Source organism: Rhyacophila brunnea, unplaced genomic scaffold (genome assembly GCF_057557595.1).
Source record: "Rhyacophila brunnea isolate RB1 unplaced genomic scaffold, BYU_Rbru_1.0 scaffold_22, whole genome shotgun sequence".
Taxonomy (NCBI): Eukaryota; Metazoa; Arthropoda; class Insecta; order Trichoptera; family Rhyacophilidae; genus Rhyacophila; species Rhyacophila brunnea.
The window spans coordinates 16,517,087-16,534,155 of NW_028232882.1; the positions used below are offsets into that span (position 1 = coordinate 16,517,087).

At 34.6% G+C, this 17,069-nt stretch overlaps 1 protein-coding gene and 1 long non-coding RNA gene across 4 annotated transcripts in view; one reads left to right on the forward strand and one right to left on the reverse strand.

Annotated features, from left to right (window-relative positions):
* The window catches only part of LOC147070101 (uncharacterized), a 593,776-nt gene that overhangs the window by 186,736 nt on the left and 389,971 nt on the right, over positions 1-17,069 (reverse strand). The window lies entirely within an intron of this gene.
* Positions 637-12,540, forward strand: LOC147070108 (RNA polymerase-associated protein CTR9 homolog). 3 transcript variants are annotated; one of them, XM_085949663.1, is made up of 6 exons: positions 637-914; positions 1,685-1,807; positions 2,700-2,941; positions 3,163-3,420; positions 5,019-5,194; positions 9,875-12,540. In XM_085949663.1, exons 2-4 carry the CDS (start codon positions 1,729-1,731, stop codon positions 3,304-3,306), a joined length of 465 nt encoding a protein of 154 aa, XP_085805789.1. In that variant the 5' UTR covers positions 637-914; positions 1,685-1,728; the 3' UTR covers positions 3,307-3,420; positions 5,019-5,194; positions 9,875-12,540. The 3 variants fall into 3 exon arrangements, with proteins under 3 accessions (XP_085805789.1, XP_085805791.1, XP_085805790.1); XM_085949665.1 differs by having other exon boundaries at positions 1,685-1,800; XM_085949664.1 differs by lacking the exon at positions 637-914 and adding an exon at positions 1,487-1,518.

Sequence of the window (17,069 nt, forward strand, 5' to 3'; positions counted from 1 at the left end):
CACGGAGGTTCTTAAGCCACGAAATGCGGCGCCGTCCTCTGCTACGCTTCCCATTGATCTTTCCTTGAATGACAAGTTGGAGAATGCTATATATGTGTCCTCTCATAATGTGGTCGAGGTATTGTAGTTTCCTGGTTTTGATACTACGTAGAATTTCTCGGTCCTTCCCCATTCGATTGAGAACTTCAACATTTGTCACCCGGTCAGTCCAAGGAATTTTGAGGATGCGTCTATACAGCCACATCTCGAAAGCTTTAAGTCTCCGTGACATCTCTTGGTTTAGCGTCCATACTTCCATGCCATATAAAAGAATTGAGAGCACATAACAACGTACCATACGCAGTCTCAGACCTAGGTTAAGATCTCGATTGCTAAGGAGGCGTCTCATTTTGAGAAAGGCGCTCCTTGCGATCTCAATTGTAGTTTTTATTTCCTGAGACTGGTCCCATTTCTCATTGACCCATAATATCGTTGTTAGGCAAAAAATACAGCAAATCATTAATAGGTAATTAATAATTATTATGCTGTGTTATAATATGAATCATTATTTTTTACTGTTTATGTGTTAGCAGATCTAAAAAACTATAACGAAGTGATCGTATACTATTTTAAGCCTTCCAAGTCGTATTTCTGATATAAATTTTATAAGCCCCACATGCCTATACGCTGAAATGATTCATTATTTTTCTATGTTACTTAGAGAAGCTTCATACATCGATTGGCGTAGGCCGTAGCGTATCGTTATACCGTACAATAGACAAAGGGTTAAGTTGACGATTATTCGTTATAAGAAAATATAATATATTATGAATTTTGCAGCAATGTGAAAATAGATTACGGCAAAGCAATAATTCCTTACGGGGCATCCCAAGTTTTCTAATGCAGCTCGAAGACGGTGAATTCCCATAACACGGGTAAGTACAGCGCAATTATTTTTTACTCTAGTAGTCTAGTACAGTGTTGCCAACCGTACTATAATTATAGTATTTGTACTATAATTTTGGTCCGCGTACTATGTACGATATAAAATAGGTATAGTACGGCCAAAATACTATAATTTTATATAAAAGTACTATAATTCTGCATTTGCCATTTCGCAATCGAGTGGTCTTCGAAAATTTGGAAATCTGCGGCCCGCGACGAAATATTTTTCCTAAAAAAAACAAGCCGACCATGAAAATTTGGGAACCTGCGGCCCGCGACGAAATATCTTTCCTAAAAAAAACAAGCCGACCATGAAAAATTGGGAACCTGCGGCCCGCGAAGAAATATTTTTTCTAAAAAAAACGAGCCGACTATGAAAAATTGGGAAAATTTTCATTTTCAAGAGATGACAACGCGTACTATATTTTATCCCCAAATACTATAATTTTGGAGGCTCTGTACTATAATTCCACTTTCAAAATATGGCAACACTGGTCTAGTAGCTTAAAATGTAATGACGTCATTCTTTATTTCCTCGTACCTACTGCAGGTGCCTGGTCATGCGACTTCGAAACATTTTGATTTTTGATAATAGTGTAAAGATAAACCATCACTTATTTTATAATAATGTAGTGTTTTGAATGTATAGTTTCGTTATAATTATTACATTGAACTAGCTAAAGTTTTGTGATGTGATTTTACTTCATTTTATGACATGTGACGTAACCAATGTCGTTTGCCTAATCTAAATTGTTTTTAGGTGATCGAAGTTGGATCCTGAACAATTATTACCTACCGCATGAGATGAAAAAAAATACTCAGTATTCTTCGCCTAGAGAGATCCCACTTATCATCTGGGTCAATGTCAATGTTGGCGTAAGTAGTAAGTACTTATAAGATTTTACGCATGGAATGTAATGAAGTTAGAATGTCACCATCAATTTCCAAGGGTAAATAGTCTATTGTAGAAAAAAAAAACTATCAATTATAATCTGGATGGCGAACCCTTTTGAGTAGGTATATTAATATTTTACTAAATAACTAAATGAATACTTTTTTAATCAATTTTTATGGGTAATGATTACTCTCTGGTGTTTGCTTTTCTCCATCGCCAACCACCACGTCTCGACACACATAGTCGAGCGTATACCATGGTGTACCGAACATTGGGCGTTTTTCATAGCTGTGCTAAGAGTGACACCTGTAGAATCTTCCCGATATCTCGATTGGCGTGCAAGAATGCATGATTTCTAGTCCAATTTAATCTATTATGGTCATGCCTCAATGAAAAAAGACCTTGCTAATCATATGGCGTTTCAAACTTTTTGAAAGAAATAGTGCCCCATAGAAACCAAGTTACAATAACCGAGCCGGTATTAAAACTTACTCGTTTGTATACATTGATATAAGTACCATGATAATACACCGTTTCATACAAAATCACAATATTAAAGTGGGAAAGTTTTGCAGAATAGGTCAGACATCTTTCAAAAATCTTCAATAATCACCTTTTTTGCAATGTGGGTAAAGTTAATATTTAACTACTTACTACAATATAATATATATTATATATTAGCGTTTTGGAAAAAAATGTTGTTAATACAACAATAACCCTTATTGCGATGTAGGCAGGGTTAATTTTTCAACCACATTTTTATGTCCAGAGAGAATGATGTTTGAATGAATGGATCTTGATTTCTATTAGCATCAATTGCGAGGGTCCTTTTATTTTTTCAAATTGCGTATTCTCATATAAATGTTTGTATTCTATACAGGTGCCGTACGTAAACAAAAAGAACTAATGCCTTCATCAAAATCTTGGATGCGGGCCGCACCAACCGCGGCTAACATCGATTATTCTAACTCGGAGAAAGATCAGATGCGGTGCCTGGACATGCTCGCCGCATACTGCGTGCAGGAAGTTAACCATGAAAAGAATAAAAACATGAAACGGGATCTGTACACCGAAGCCACAAACCTATACACCACTGCCGACAAAATCATCAAGTATGATCATGTAAGACAATACCCACTTTCATTACCTATTTTCTTCAACCGACTCAAATTTTGTTCAAATTTATTTATATTTAGTAATATGAAGTGAACTTTACAATTTCAATCCATTCACAACATGATTTGGAAAAACAAAATGAAAACAACTGATTTTTCATTATACAACAGCCAAATTTACTTTACCGGCGTAAATGCTGTACCTACATCTGCATTTGTTTTTTGCAGAATCATCTTTTGGGCCGAGCAGACTTGTGTTTGTTGGAGGGTAATAAAGTGGTGGACGGCGGATACGTGATTCAATTTTGTGGTGAATCAATCTCCCAACAACATCCCCTCGCTGTTCTGGAAAGTGTGCATCGCTTTCAATAAAAAATACTACCGCAGCGCTCTCGGCTTCTACAGGGAAACTCTGAGAACCAACCCCAACCACCTGCCTGGCATGGACCATTGCTTTATGAAGCTAAATAATCAGGATAAAGCAAGGTTTGGGATACTTACATTGTTTTAAATATTTTTCACAGCAAACGTCAATCTGTGAAATGAGAATATACTCATCTCTCATTTAAAATAGTTCAATATACTTAATAGTTTAAATATTCAGTTAAAATGAATATCTAGAATTTTTCAAAATTGAGTTTGCATATTTCATCAAAGATCCATTAATTCTCATGTTTTTTTAAGTTTTGTTGATTTACGAATGAATGCCATGTGCCAAGTGCAATTTTGCATTATCTATCTTATATTCAAATTCTAAATAGTCATGACTCAGGACTCTGGATCCAATTGGTAATGCAAGTGGCTAAACATCCATTTCTCATAAAAAAAATGTTTTATATTTCAAATATTTTTTCCAATGAAAAACCATTATTGTGTAACAATGATTCAACCCTGATCATCCACAGATACGATTTCTAGTGCGCATGAATTACACAACTGATAAACATTCTACGAATAATGTTTGCTTTATAATAATTATTGACCTAAGAATAAGGTAGTATTATTTTGAAATACGCCATTTCTATTGGCATTTCCCAGTGGCTAAGCCACAACATACTACCGTAGCCATAACTATAATCTAACCTAACTGAAAAAAAATATTTTTTTAATCGGTACATGTTCAAACACGCGCATTACCATGATCTTACTTCCTACTTCATTTGTCATTTGTCAATTTATGGCTACGGCCGTATGTTGTAGCTTAACCACTGGGAAATGCCAATAGAAATGGCGTATTTCAAAAATAGTACCTTATTCTTAGGTCAATAATTATTATAAAGCAAACATTATTCGTAGAATGTTTATCACATTTGAATGATCAAAGACATAGCTTATAATTAGTATCTTTAGAATTATCTTTAATTGTGTTAATCGTGCCAATTTTTTAATAATAAAATGCCTAATTTTTGTTAAATTTGGGATCACAAAGATTATTAATATAATTTTTTATCGTAAATATGTCACTATATAATGTTAACATTAATTTTACGAATGGTTTTGTTAATGAGTTTTTATAAATTAATGAATCTAAAAAATATTAACACAACTGCACATGGATGTACCGATATATGACTATATTCTAAAACATTAGAGCGAAAAGTTTAAAAGAATACTATTGTATGTAATAAAAATACTTTATGCAGTCATCAAATGTTTAAAATAAATATAAAGGATAATAAGGCTTCAAAATTATATAAATATATATTCTAAAACGTTTAAGGAATGTCCAGGATTATGCTCTGAATATACCATAAAAGCTCCATTTTGACCTACGCTGAGCATGTAGGCCGTTAAGTCTCTGTAAAGAAAACATGAAGAAATTATATGAACCCATACTTATGTCTGATTAATAAAATTACATACTTAATGTAAATATTATGATATAAATTTCATATATCACATGAGTATGAAATTTATGAGGAAAAGAATAAAATCCTTTCTACATAAATTTTAAAAAGATCTCGTTGTTCCATCTATCTAGTAATCATAATAGTAATTCAAGAACCTTGTCTATCCGCTTAATTCAGCAGGGTGAAAATTTTTCTAATTTCATTTCATTCAGTTGTTTTGTAATTTGTTTTCAGGATTACAATCCTAGTCCAATAACAACACAGAGAATCAGGGGTTGTGTGCGGAGATCTGTTACTAACTTGCACGAGAGACCGGGACCAGGCTAAGCAGTTTGCGCTTTCTGCATTTGTTCTGCCCCACTTTGGCCTCGAGCAGATGTATATTATTTTATCGAGGGGATTCAGAGAATGTATGTATATTTTATATCATATTTGTATAGGCGTACAGTTTAAAATATTTTTTTTACTGGCCCTACAATCCGATGTGGATCTCGGCTGCCTCACGAAGAGGTCCCATAACAGATATTTTTTACAAGAAATAGATGATGGTTTGCTCAACCTATTGGGTCCACAGCTCAACAGTTGATATTCCTAAATAATACACGTGATTTAAGAATGTAACAGTCTTCATTGAAAATATTAAACTTGGAACAGCCTCAGTAAAATACCCATTCGAAAAATCTTGGATCTTCTCAAGCTGACCCAGCTGGCATGCGATAGATCTAGGGTTGATTCCCATGTCATGTTTAAACATTTTTATCAATTAGGTTTGTTTCTGAACCTGTTTCGAGCTATGTATGGAAGATTGATGAATGTTTCATTGTTAAATCTTGTGTAACATCTTGAAGAAACTATAATTTAATTTAAACAATTAAAAATTACTAGTATGTTAATACGAAAATTCGAAAAGATCCTTATGCTTTCTATGAATCAAAATTTGTATATAATAGAATATGACCTGGTATTCACCACTTAAGAAAATCGCTTTACAATAATTGTTTTGTTCACACAATAAGCTTTTTATCAAGTCATCATCATCAGCCGGGGTCGATCCACAGTTGGATGAAGGCCTCCCTTAGCTTCCTCCATTTTTCTCGGTCCATAATTCTTTACTGCCACATACATCCTTCTTCTTGGTCGTTCACTCATGGCTGAGGATCGTGACCACTTTTTAATTTTGCCATCCAACTTTATTGCCGAGTTTTTTCTTATTTTTTTTATTAAGTATGAAGACTGAAATTTATGTTCTAGTCTATATGAGGCGTCTAATTACAAAAAGGTACAAGTCCACAATTCAATATTTTCGGGAAACAACGTTTTTATGTTTCAAGCTTCAATTATTTGTTTTAACGTGAAATTATTTTTTCCGTTGTATTCTATGTCAAAATTAGATCCAAATGGCAATTTGTTTCAGCCGATAATCTCTTAAATGTAATAAATATAGGCAAAATAAAATTGGACATAGCGCTATTTGTAACTCATTTTTTAATTTACTCCGCATAAGGCACATATTTCCGTGGCACTGTCATGAGTTTACCAGATGCAGCATGGGAGACGTCCTTTTCAATATTGAACGTTCTCTTATTGGTTGACTTGAACACGCGCGAAATTGACCAAGCTTTAAATAATATGAAACACAGACTTGGCGCTTTTTGTAATAAATCGAGACTTAAAATATTTTTTTTCGTAGGGTTATGTCGCGTTTTGGAATTTATAGATCAATACATATTGTGTAAAATTATACAAAGAATACGTGCGTATTTTTTCTCGTTTTTGACCAAATGTGGACTTATCGCTGTTTGGAATTAGACGCCTCATATAATGTTGTAATTATTATTGGCAATACTGTATGGTGGGCGAATTTAAATAATTCATGCAAAGCCAATGTATAAATATATTAAGTTGTTTTATTGTATTCAACAATTATTCCTTCACTGGGCCTCCCAATGTTTCAAAAATGTCATAAAGGCTCAACCAAACAATTACGAGATAATAAAAATTCTTGGATCCCTACATATTATTACGTATTACGTATTATACGCCACATATTATACCCTACATATTATACGCTACATCTACCTTTCAATCTTAACGATATGTAGCTCGCGCACATCTCAAGAAAGTCACCGATCAATTCCCAGATGACATCGAAGCTTGGATTTAATTAGAGCAGTCTGATTTGCAGTTATATCATCCCATTTTTTATTAATATACAAGAAATAAACTTTCATTTTTAAAGATATAATAATTATGTATAACCATCTTAGTCATTTTGTCATCTGTCTTTGTTTCATCGTTTGTAATATAAATGAGGCGGTACAATTCTTTTATAATGCTGTATATAATGTGTTTGATGAATGTTTTTCAAGGAGGTCGCCATGGCGTGGTGGAAGGCGATACCCGAGGTAGTTTTCTCGGGAGATTATTGGGGACATTCAGATCAAGCATTGCTATCACAAAGCTTAGAAAGCTGAGCATGGTCAACGCGACTATGAAATGTTTAGCTTTTATCGCTTGAGAGTGAGGCAAGCTGTTCGAAAGGCCTATCGAACATATTATATGGAATCGGTAGAAGATTGCATTTGTGAAAATCGCAAATCATTTTGGGATTATATTAAATCATTAAGAAGGGACGGCGGGTATGCCGATTCGATGAGTTGGAAAGGCGAAGAGGTGACCGGACATGGAGTGGCAGAAGCTTTTGCTGGTCACTTCAGGTCTGTCTACACAAGTAGTATTCCTTATTTGGATGTTGCCTCCACGTCGAGACAGCCATCATGCGGTGCCCAGTCCATTGATATTTTTCCAGTTGATGAGAGTGATGTGTTAAAATATATTGAAAAACTAAAAAATACTCGCTCTTTGGTAACTGATAACGTCCCTACATTTTTTTTAAAGGAGTGTGTTGATTTTGTCAAAAGCCCACTTGCATATATATATAATCTTACAATGGAGACAGGTATCTTTCCGGAAACGTGTAAGATGTCGAAGGTTACTCTAATCCGTAAGAGTGGTACAGAGTCATCAGTGGAGAATTACAGGCCGGTAGCTGTTCTCTCTGTACCAGCATAAATTCTTGAGATGATCATGCATATGATTTCTCCAAAAATTGAGTCATTTATAATAAATGAACAGCATGGATTTAGAACAGGCCGATCAACGGAAACTAACCTGATGGTATTTACTGATTATGTGTCATCGGCACTGGATAGAGGCCACCAGGTTGACTGTTCTTACAATGACTTCTCGAAAGCATTTCCTGATGAAAAAACTCCAACTTATCGTATTGTCGGATAGATTTTTGAAGCTATTCGGGAGTTATTTTAGGAACCGTCAACAATACGTATCATACGGCCTTTATCAGTCACAGACCTTTTACACATTTTCTGGTGTCCCTCAGGGCTCAAACTTAGGACCGTTGCTGTTCACGATTTTTATAAATGACATAGCATTAGCATTGGTAATAAAAAATTCTATGTTTTTATTGTTCGCTGATGACTTGAAACTCTTTTTGGAAGTTGTCACCTTGGACGATTGTCGTCAGCTCCAATCTTTTGTCGTTTACCAGAGCCTCATAAGTGTTGTTTTTCCAATACTCGATGCATGGTAGAGTTCTGTCACGAATATCATCTCTAAGGAATCTTGGCATTACGTTTGAGAGTAAACTGACATTTATTAGCCATATAGTTACCATTTGTAACAAGGCGCTTAAAATGTTGGGCTTCGTCATGCGTACTTCCCGGGTCTTTTCGGATGTTACGGTATTAAAACTTTTATTTAATTCTTTAGTTCGAAGCAGACTTGAGAGTGGGTCTATTGTTTGGGCACCGCATCAGTTGAAGTATGGCCTTATGGTGGAGAGGGTTCAGAAGAAATTCTTGAGACTCCTTTACTTGAGGTTATATGGATACTATCCGTGGCTTTATCCAACTGACTTTCTCTTGGGCATGCTTACATACTGCAGTCTGCAATTTAGAAGGAATCTTTATTTAGCTACGTATTTTTTTTCGACTTATAAGAGGTATAAGTGAGAACTCTGCGATTCTGGGCAGTGTTGGCCTGTGTGTCCCTGATAACTATCTTAGAAATAGAGGCCATCAGTTATTCATTCTCCCAAGGTGCAGAACCAACCTGCCACTGGTAATGCCAATTGAGAGGGCGATAATTATGTTCAACGAAATTGCTTCAGGTGTTGATATATTCCACCTACGTGAGGATGAGTATAGGTGGACCTTGTTTTATAAATTCTTAAAATAGGGTCTGCTTAACTCATCTGGTGTACTTCCTTGTACCTATCTTATTTATATAATACTGTTTTATATTTCATTGTTTATAAATGTCATGTTGTGAACGTCTTAAACTTATAATTTGTAATGTCCACAATATGTTTAAAAAAATTAATTGAAATTGAATCGTTGATACTAGATAGATCAATATACACTTCAGAGAAGAGGTCTTAATTATCTGCATTGTGAAACTTGTAAAACAGTTTATCTAGGTCAGGCAGGCGGAATAATTGTTATAGACACCACATCAATTTATCCAAAACAGATTCACAATTCACCAAGCACGTCTTTATAGAGAGCAGCAGCCATATTGTAGATCCAATTCATGATCCGAAATATGTGTATCTATATGACAAGGGTGATCGACTAAATCTCATGGAGCAATTTGGGATAAAAAAAAGTGTATTCTAAAAAAGTCTATGTGGATTTCGGTGGATGTTAACCTGTAAAAGACTTGTTTTCGCAGGGTTCAATTGAATTTTAAAAACTAACCCAACACCATCTATCTGTAAGTTGTTGTCTTATTTCAATGAAAAAAATATGCATAACTGACAAAGTTTAATGTGCACTATTTACGGCAGTTCTTAACAGCCTACCTCCACCGTTCACCACTACTATCTATGCCGCTGGGCTTTCTATGCAATGTGCTGCTCACCCATCTAATGGTCAAACAATCAATGAAATGTAAAAACAATAAATTGTTGACTACGTAATATACGTTTATACAGCAAATATTTTAAGTAATATTCTGTATAAAATCTATATCACGTTTGCTTAATCTTATCAATGCTTTTTTGTTTGCAGTACGAGGATTGTTAGAACAAATTCCACGCTCACCATAATGTGGACGATTTGATTTACATCGCCCGAGTTGTGTCGTATGCGAATTGACTCCAGGAAGCCAATATAGCTTTGCTACGAGCCAGATGAGTTGGGCCGTGTAACGGCTGTCTACTCTACAGCATGGTGCTCATCCTGAGAAGAATGGCCACCCACGTTTTGATTGGTCACAGAAGTTTATTTCTTTCAATACTTACCTATGTAACCACCTACCCACAGAAAATTGAGTATTTTTTGTATCATAAATTTCATGATTTTTCCTTTATAACATTGATGATTTATTGGAGTATATTTCGACCAAGGAAAGAAATTACACGTTACACCTCCTTACATTTTTAATTTTAAGTCGACCACCCAGTTAAGTACCTCTTGGATTGATGATTGTTAATAGATAGGTAGTTTTAAGTATTTAATAAATAATTGATGTTTTATGATAAATGTTGAATTTCATTTTTTCACCTTTAATATTCGCAGAGAGCATAATATTAATAATTGCACTTTTGGAGGAGTCCACCGTGCTCTAAAGGGATCTTATAGAATATACTATATCACAATATCTGTGAAGGAGACATTCTTTATTGAACATACACAATTTTAAAACATCTCTGAAACATGTCTGCTCGATTAATGGAACCCCTGAACAGGACTCAAAGCTGTGTCCCATCGTATTCTGACCAACCGCAAAGGCCAAAAATACTAGCATAATTTGTAAAAAGCTTCAGTCACATTACGGCTAGTTAGTTACGCCGTAATTGGATAACACTGGTGACTAAATTGGTAAAGCGCATCGGCCAGAATTCGATGTATACAGGTTCGAATCCTGTCAGGTGTCATATTTTTTCAAGTATTAATGTTTCTGAAGTGTTTTCAAACAATGTAAGTAGGTAGGTATGTTGGTTCTTGTCGGTTTATAGGAAGCCAGCGGTAAACAAATTTTGATAATCGTGGATATACCCACTGGATTATTTGTTAGGTTAGGTTTTCATTTTTGTATTCATGAATTTTGCCAAAATCAGCATTGAAAATTGGCGCAGTTCCTGTAAACTGACTTGTACCGGTATGTTAAATCAGTGCCCCGCAACCTTTTCTCACCCACGATACACCACAGGTCTTCCCAGAAATCCGTGACACCACATGTAAAACAATTTATGCACCAAAACATGGACCCCACATCCTGAAGGGGGACCCCAGGCCAGGATATTTGCCCCCCCCCCCCTACGTATCGGTAAGGTTAAAGACAGTGTAAAACTCTAAAATAGAGTTTTTAAAATGGTGTTTGAGGTGTAATTAATGCTATTGAATGTATGTTGGCGAATGTTTGTATTTATTAATACATCCACTTGAATTATGGTTAGTTGTCGGGTTAAGAATATTTGTTTGTCGGATATTGACAATAATAATAAATAATTCTTGTAACCTACAATCGAATGTTTTAAATTATTAATACCAGCGTAGTAAAATAGCGCTGCAGTCGACTTTTTTTAATATGTGAGCAAATTTGTAATTTGTCTTTATCTTACTTATCTGGTTGACCTGCCACGCAGTCCCCCCCTTGAGCCTGGTCCCCCAGGCTAGAGGCCTGTCAGTCCCCCACCTTTCAATGAAGGTAAAAGTTTTATACATTTTTGACTTGATATTTGAAAGAGCAACCCGAAGTTCTTGGTTTATACTACATTCTCGAAATTTTTAATTATACATGTTTATGAAAAACTTTTGCACACATAATCGTAGATATGGGAGCTGAACGGCAATAGCCTTGTCGGAAATCCGAGAATATTCTTTATAAACCAAAATCCAGAAAATAGCCAATGGAACATCGGCAAAATTCAGTTTTTAGAGTCCCATCGTTTCTCAATTCAACTAATTCCTCTCAAATTTATAGAGAAAGCGCTTCTATAGAATTTTCGGCATTGCTTGCGAAAGGGTTTCGAATCCAGTCGTATTGATTGTATGAATGTAATGATGAAATTTCTTTTGCAGCAAAGTTAATTGTTTTTGAGACGGATCCAAAATTAATTGCTTGTTTTTAATGGTGGTCTGGTAGGTCTTTTGTTACATTTGTAGAGATCCTTAATTAAAGCACGTTAATTACATCGATCGGCCGCCTGGTCATTACGCGCCAGGTGCGTCTTCAGCGTCCAAAGTATTAAGTAATTATCGTATAATATACAAAATTATTGTTTTTTTTTTCAAACAATGCACCACGACACATCTACCAACGTCTAGCGGCGCACCGGTGTGCTATAGAGCTACAAGTCTCATGACAGTGTTAAACGAGTATGATTCTCTCAGTTCAGATGGCATCCTAGTTATTTTCGTGGAGCGTATGTGGCATAGGTGCTGGTGCATTATGGCTCATCCATCAATATTGACCACGGCACTGGGTGTGTAGAAAATGATAGGTATTAGGAAATGAAAAAAATATCGACATTACCGTGACATTGTTACCATAGAATACTTCAATGTAGTTACTAGGTGCTGGGAAAATTCTAGGGAGAACAATAATTATCCACTATAATTGCTTAAGCAGGGATGTGGTAAATAGACGGATAAATTTGTATTAAATAGTATTTCCAGTACCCTAAACATGAAAATGAAAGGCGCACCTCATGTGACAGATGATTTTGACGTATGATAGGCAACGACAACAAACTTAATATACCTATATTCATAGACAATATATGACAAAATACTAATATTTAAATATGTATTATTAATTAATTATACACTAGCTGAGCCAGCTGGCTCTCGCCAGTCTGTCTCGCTAGGTCTTGCAGACAGCTTTTCGTCATAGTGACTTGGTGTTGGATTTTAATATAATAATTGTAAAGTGTGTATAGACGGCGCCATAGTTTTCTCTTCGGGATGGATTTTCATTCGCGTCAGACAGTTGAAAATTTAGCTGATTTGTCAGTTTTACGATCTGCATGTCGTCACTGCCAATACAAATTTGGAGTCATGTGCCTTTTCTATTCTGGAGTCTGGCCTCTCAATATCGTCTGACACCATTTCAGGCTGCTAGGTTTAGCAGAACAGCTGGCAATCGCCGATTGCTACCACTGTTATTTTAATTTAAATACAATATATGTGTAGGTATGTGCATTTAAATATGATAAATAATTATACATCTCAATCGTGAATATCATAAATAGCGATCCAATATAACGCGAATATTAATCTCTTACGGGTCCCATTTACATAATAGAAAAAGGTTAGCAGCATAAAAAATAAATTTAAACATTATTTTGTTTCATTGTCTATAAAAAATAAATGCTTGGAGTCATAGAATAATATTTTAAAAATCATATTTTGATTTAAAATTTAACCTTAAACAATATAGTTTCCCGGTGCGGGACATTCATATCGACATAAATGTTGATAAATAATGAAGCAATACATATTATATCTGATAAGAATAGGAATTTATAAGACCTAAAGATGTGGAATCAGCTTAAAGAGGCCTTCATCCAGTAGTGGATTGATACAGGTTGATGACGATATAAATGGGTAGGTATATAAAATCACAAATTTAAAAAAAATATTGCAGTTTATATGACCAAGAAGAGTAGAATTAGGTTGGGATAACCTTCATCCAGCAGTGGATTAATCTCGGTTGATGATGATAATGACGATATTATGAATGGGTAAATATAATATCAGCAATTTTGATAAATATAGCAATTCATATGACCGACAGAAATTCAAACAACTTAAGAGAGGCCTTCATCCACCGGTGGATTGATTCAGGCTCATAATGATAATGGAAATATAAATAGATATAATATAATATCACCGATTTTGATAAATACAGCAATTCAAATGACAGAAAGGAGTAGAATCAGGCATGGGATGCCTTTATCCAGCAGTGGATTGATTCTGGTTGATGATGATGAATACAGAAATTCATATGACAGAAAAGAGTAGAATCTGGCTAGGGAGGTCTTTATTAAGCAGTGGATTGGTTCAGGTCGATGATGATGATGATGATGACGATATGAATATGTAGATAAATATAATATCACTGATTTTGATAAATACAGAAATTCATATGACAGAAAGGAGGAGAATTAGGCTAAGGGGGTCTCTATTAAGCAGTGGATTGGTTCAGGTTGATGATAATGATGATGATGATGATGATGATGACGATATGAATGTGTAGATACATATAATATCACCGATTTTGATAAATACATACATTCATATGACAAAAGGAGTATAATCAGGCTAGGGAGGTCTTTATTAAGCAGTGGATGGATCCTGGTTGATGATGATGATGATGATGATGATGACGATATGAACATGTTTTTAAATATAATATCACCGATTTTGATAAATACAGCAATTCATTTGACAGAAAGGAGTAGAACCGGGCTAGGGAGGCCATTATCCAACAGTGGATTGGTTCAGGTCGATGATATAAGAATGATAGAAATAGGTATAATATCACGAATTCGTTTAACTGATAGTAGTAGAATCAGATTGCGGAACCCTTCATCCAGTAGTGGATTGATCCTAGTTGATGATGATGATGATTATGATGACGATATGAATATGTAGATAAATAACATTAGAAATTCAATACTGTCAAGAATACAATCAACGTAGAGAGGCCTTCATCCAGCAGTGGATTTATTGAGGCTCGTGATAATAATGGCATTATATATAGATAGGTAGATAATAATATTACATCACTGATTTTGATAAATATAACAATTCATGTGTAAGTAAGGAGTAGAATAAGGCTGAGGAGGCCTCCATCCAGCAGTGGATAGGTCAAGATTGATGATGATAGGGACGAAAAAAATAGGTAGATATTATACAATATCACACATTTTGATAACTATAACAATTCGTATTAATTTCTTTCATTGTTTGCAATGGCAACTTTGTTAGTATGGAAATTAGTAGCCTAGGTAATTATTCAATAACAAAAATAGTGGGTGAACAGCCACAAAGAAGTATTTTAAAAAATCAAATTTGGAGTATCACGTTATCTATGAAATGGACGACAGTGGCGCACGCGCCTGTCAAAATTTTATTTACGTAGTGAATTGTACCAATATTATGATTTTTTCACCGGAAAAAAGTGCGCCAATGCCTACATTACGATATTTGAATAAAAATAATCGAATTCATTTGTCAAATAAAGGATTAGAAGGTCTTAAGCGACGAAGACGTCATTCTGCTAGGCGTAAACAGTAAATATGGCGATTGTATACGGTGTGTAAGAAAATATCGGATATAAACGTCACGTACATGTAAAATCATGGAAAATTTCTGAAATGTGTTCAATTCAATCGGTAGATGAATCGGTAGCGCACATTTTGAAGTGAAGATGTAAAAATAACAATAAAATGTCGCTTAAATGAGCTGTTGGTGCGTTTTCCAAAATTTCTTAGGATAATAATATATAGGAGATAGGAGATGATTCATACGCTGTCATTCGAAACGATAAGGTGGATAATAACTACTTATAATTTTGTTTATTGGTCGTCTTATTATTAAACGTACTTAAAATTGGGATTTTTAAAGTAACTAGCGTTAGATATAAAGCTTGCTCGTCATAAATAAATGCATACGAAACATTTATGAACGCATGTGGTCTAAAGATACAGTGAAAGCCGTCAATAATTTGTAGGATAAATAACAATAAATAGTATAATATTATTATATTGTGACATTGGAGTGGTGAAAACAGTTTTTGGTGACAGCTATGACTGTTGCGAATGGCTTTGCAAAGTATATTTTGACGACGCACCAATAAAAATATATACAGGTGCTTTCCAAATTGAAGCACGAAGATGTTGATTAACATGGATTATAAATGGAAAACAGGTAGATAGGGGCCGGATAGGCTGTTTTGCGAAACTCTTTTGACCAGACCATCCATGCGGATGCGGTTGTTTTTGTTCGGGATATTTTGACGGGGTACTTAGTGAAAATGGAAAAATGCGAATTTTTCGCGTAATTTACATGGAAAAACAATAAAAAATATATGAAAAATCATATAATTAAATTACTCAAAGGTGTGCATTTAAAAAATGTGGAAAAAAAATGTTTGGTGTTAAAACTTGAAAATCGTGTTAAAAATTTTAATAAATATACATAATCGTATGCACTTAATAATTTTTTTTAAAGCAAATTTAATTGTTCAAGTATCAAGTCACTGAATTTAAAGAACTAATATCTCTCACGATATAATCTTGAAAACAAAAAAAAGCACGTGCACAAACGTAAGCTAATAATAGACAAATTGATGACCTAATAAAAAATTAAAAAAGTTTGTTGGGTGGTTCTACTTAACGTTCATCAAATATTTCATATCGAATAACTCACGCACTATATGAGAAAAAAATATATAAAAGTATGCAGAAACATGCGACAAGAGATTTTACTAAAAAAAATATTTTTAAACCCACGCAGTCGGGTTTTGCATACAAACTTAAAAATAAATAGCGCGCTGAATACAGGTGAAGAGACAAAAAAGAATCGTGCACTAACGTTCACTACCAACGCACTAGCGTTTACAATTTAAATTTTGAAAAAAATCCAAGCTTAGTGACACAAGTATCCAGCATTTAGCTGGGTCACCCAAATTGAAATGCGAATAACCCTCTTAATGTGCGTGCACAAACGAAAAAAACGCGTGGACAAACGTGCACTAACGATGCATAAACGAATGCACTCAAAAAAGTTGAAATTTCAACATTGGGTGACCCAACGTTTAGCTGGAACACCCAATTTGAAATTGGAATTTTTCGGTTATTACAGGTGCACAAACGAAAAAAAATCGTGCACAAATGTGCACTAACGATGCACAAACAAATGCACACAAAAAAATTGGAGTTTTAACATTGGGTGATCCAGGTAAATGGACCTAAACCTAATTCTAAATCACCACACCAGATTTAGTTGAAGAATCTAGGTTATCACAAGTTTTGTTTTTGTTTTGTTACGCCAAAGAAGTATAACTTCTAACGCGTGTACATAAGTACACACACCGATTTTTTAAATGTATTTTTTTAGAAACAAAAATCCTTTTCAACCGAAGACAACGCGTATGTACTATAGGTAATAGGTAATGTAATAGGCACTATAATTTTTGCCGAGATACTATTTTCTTGACAAAGGTATGGTAACACTGACATTGGATTAATTC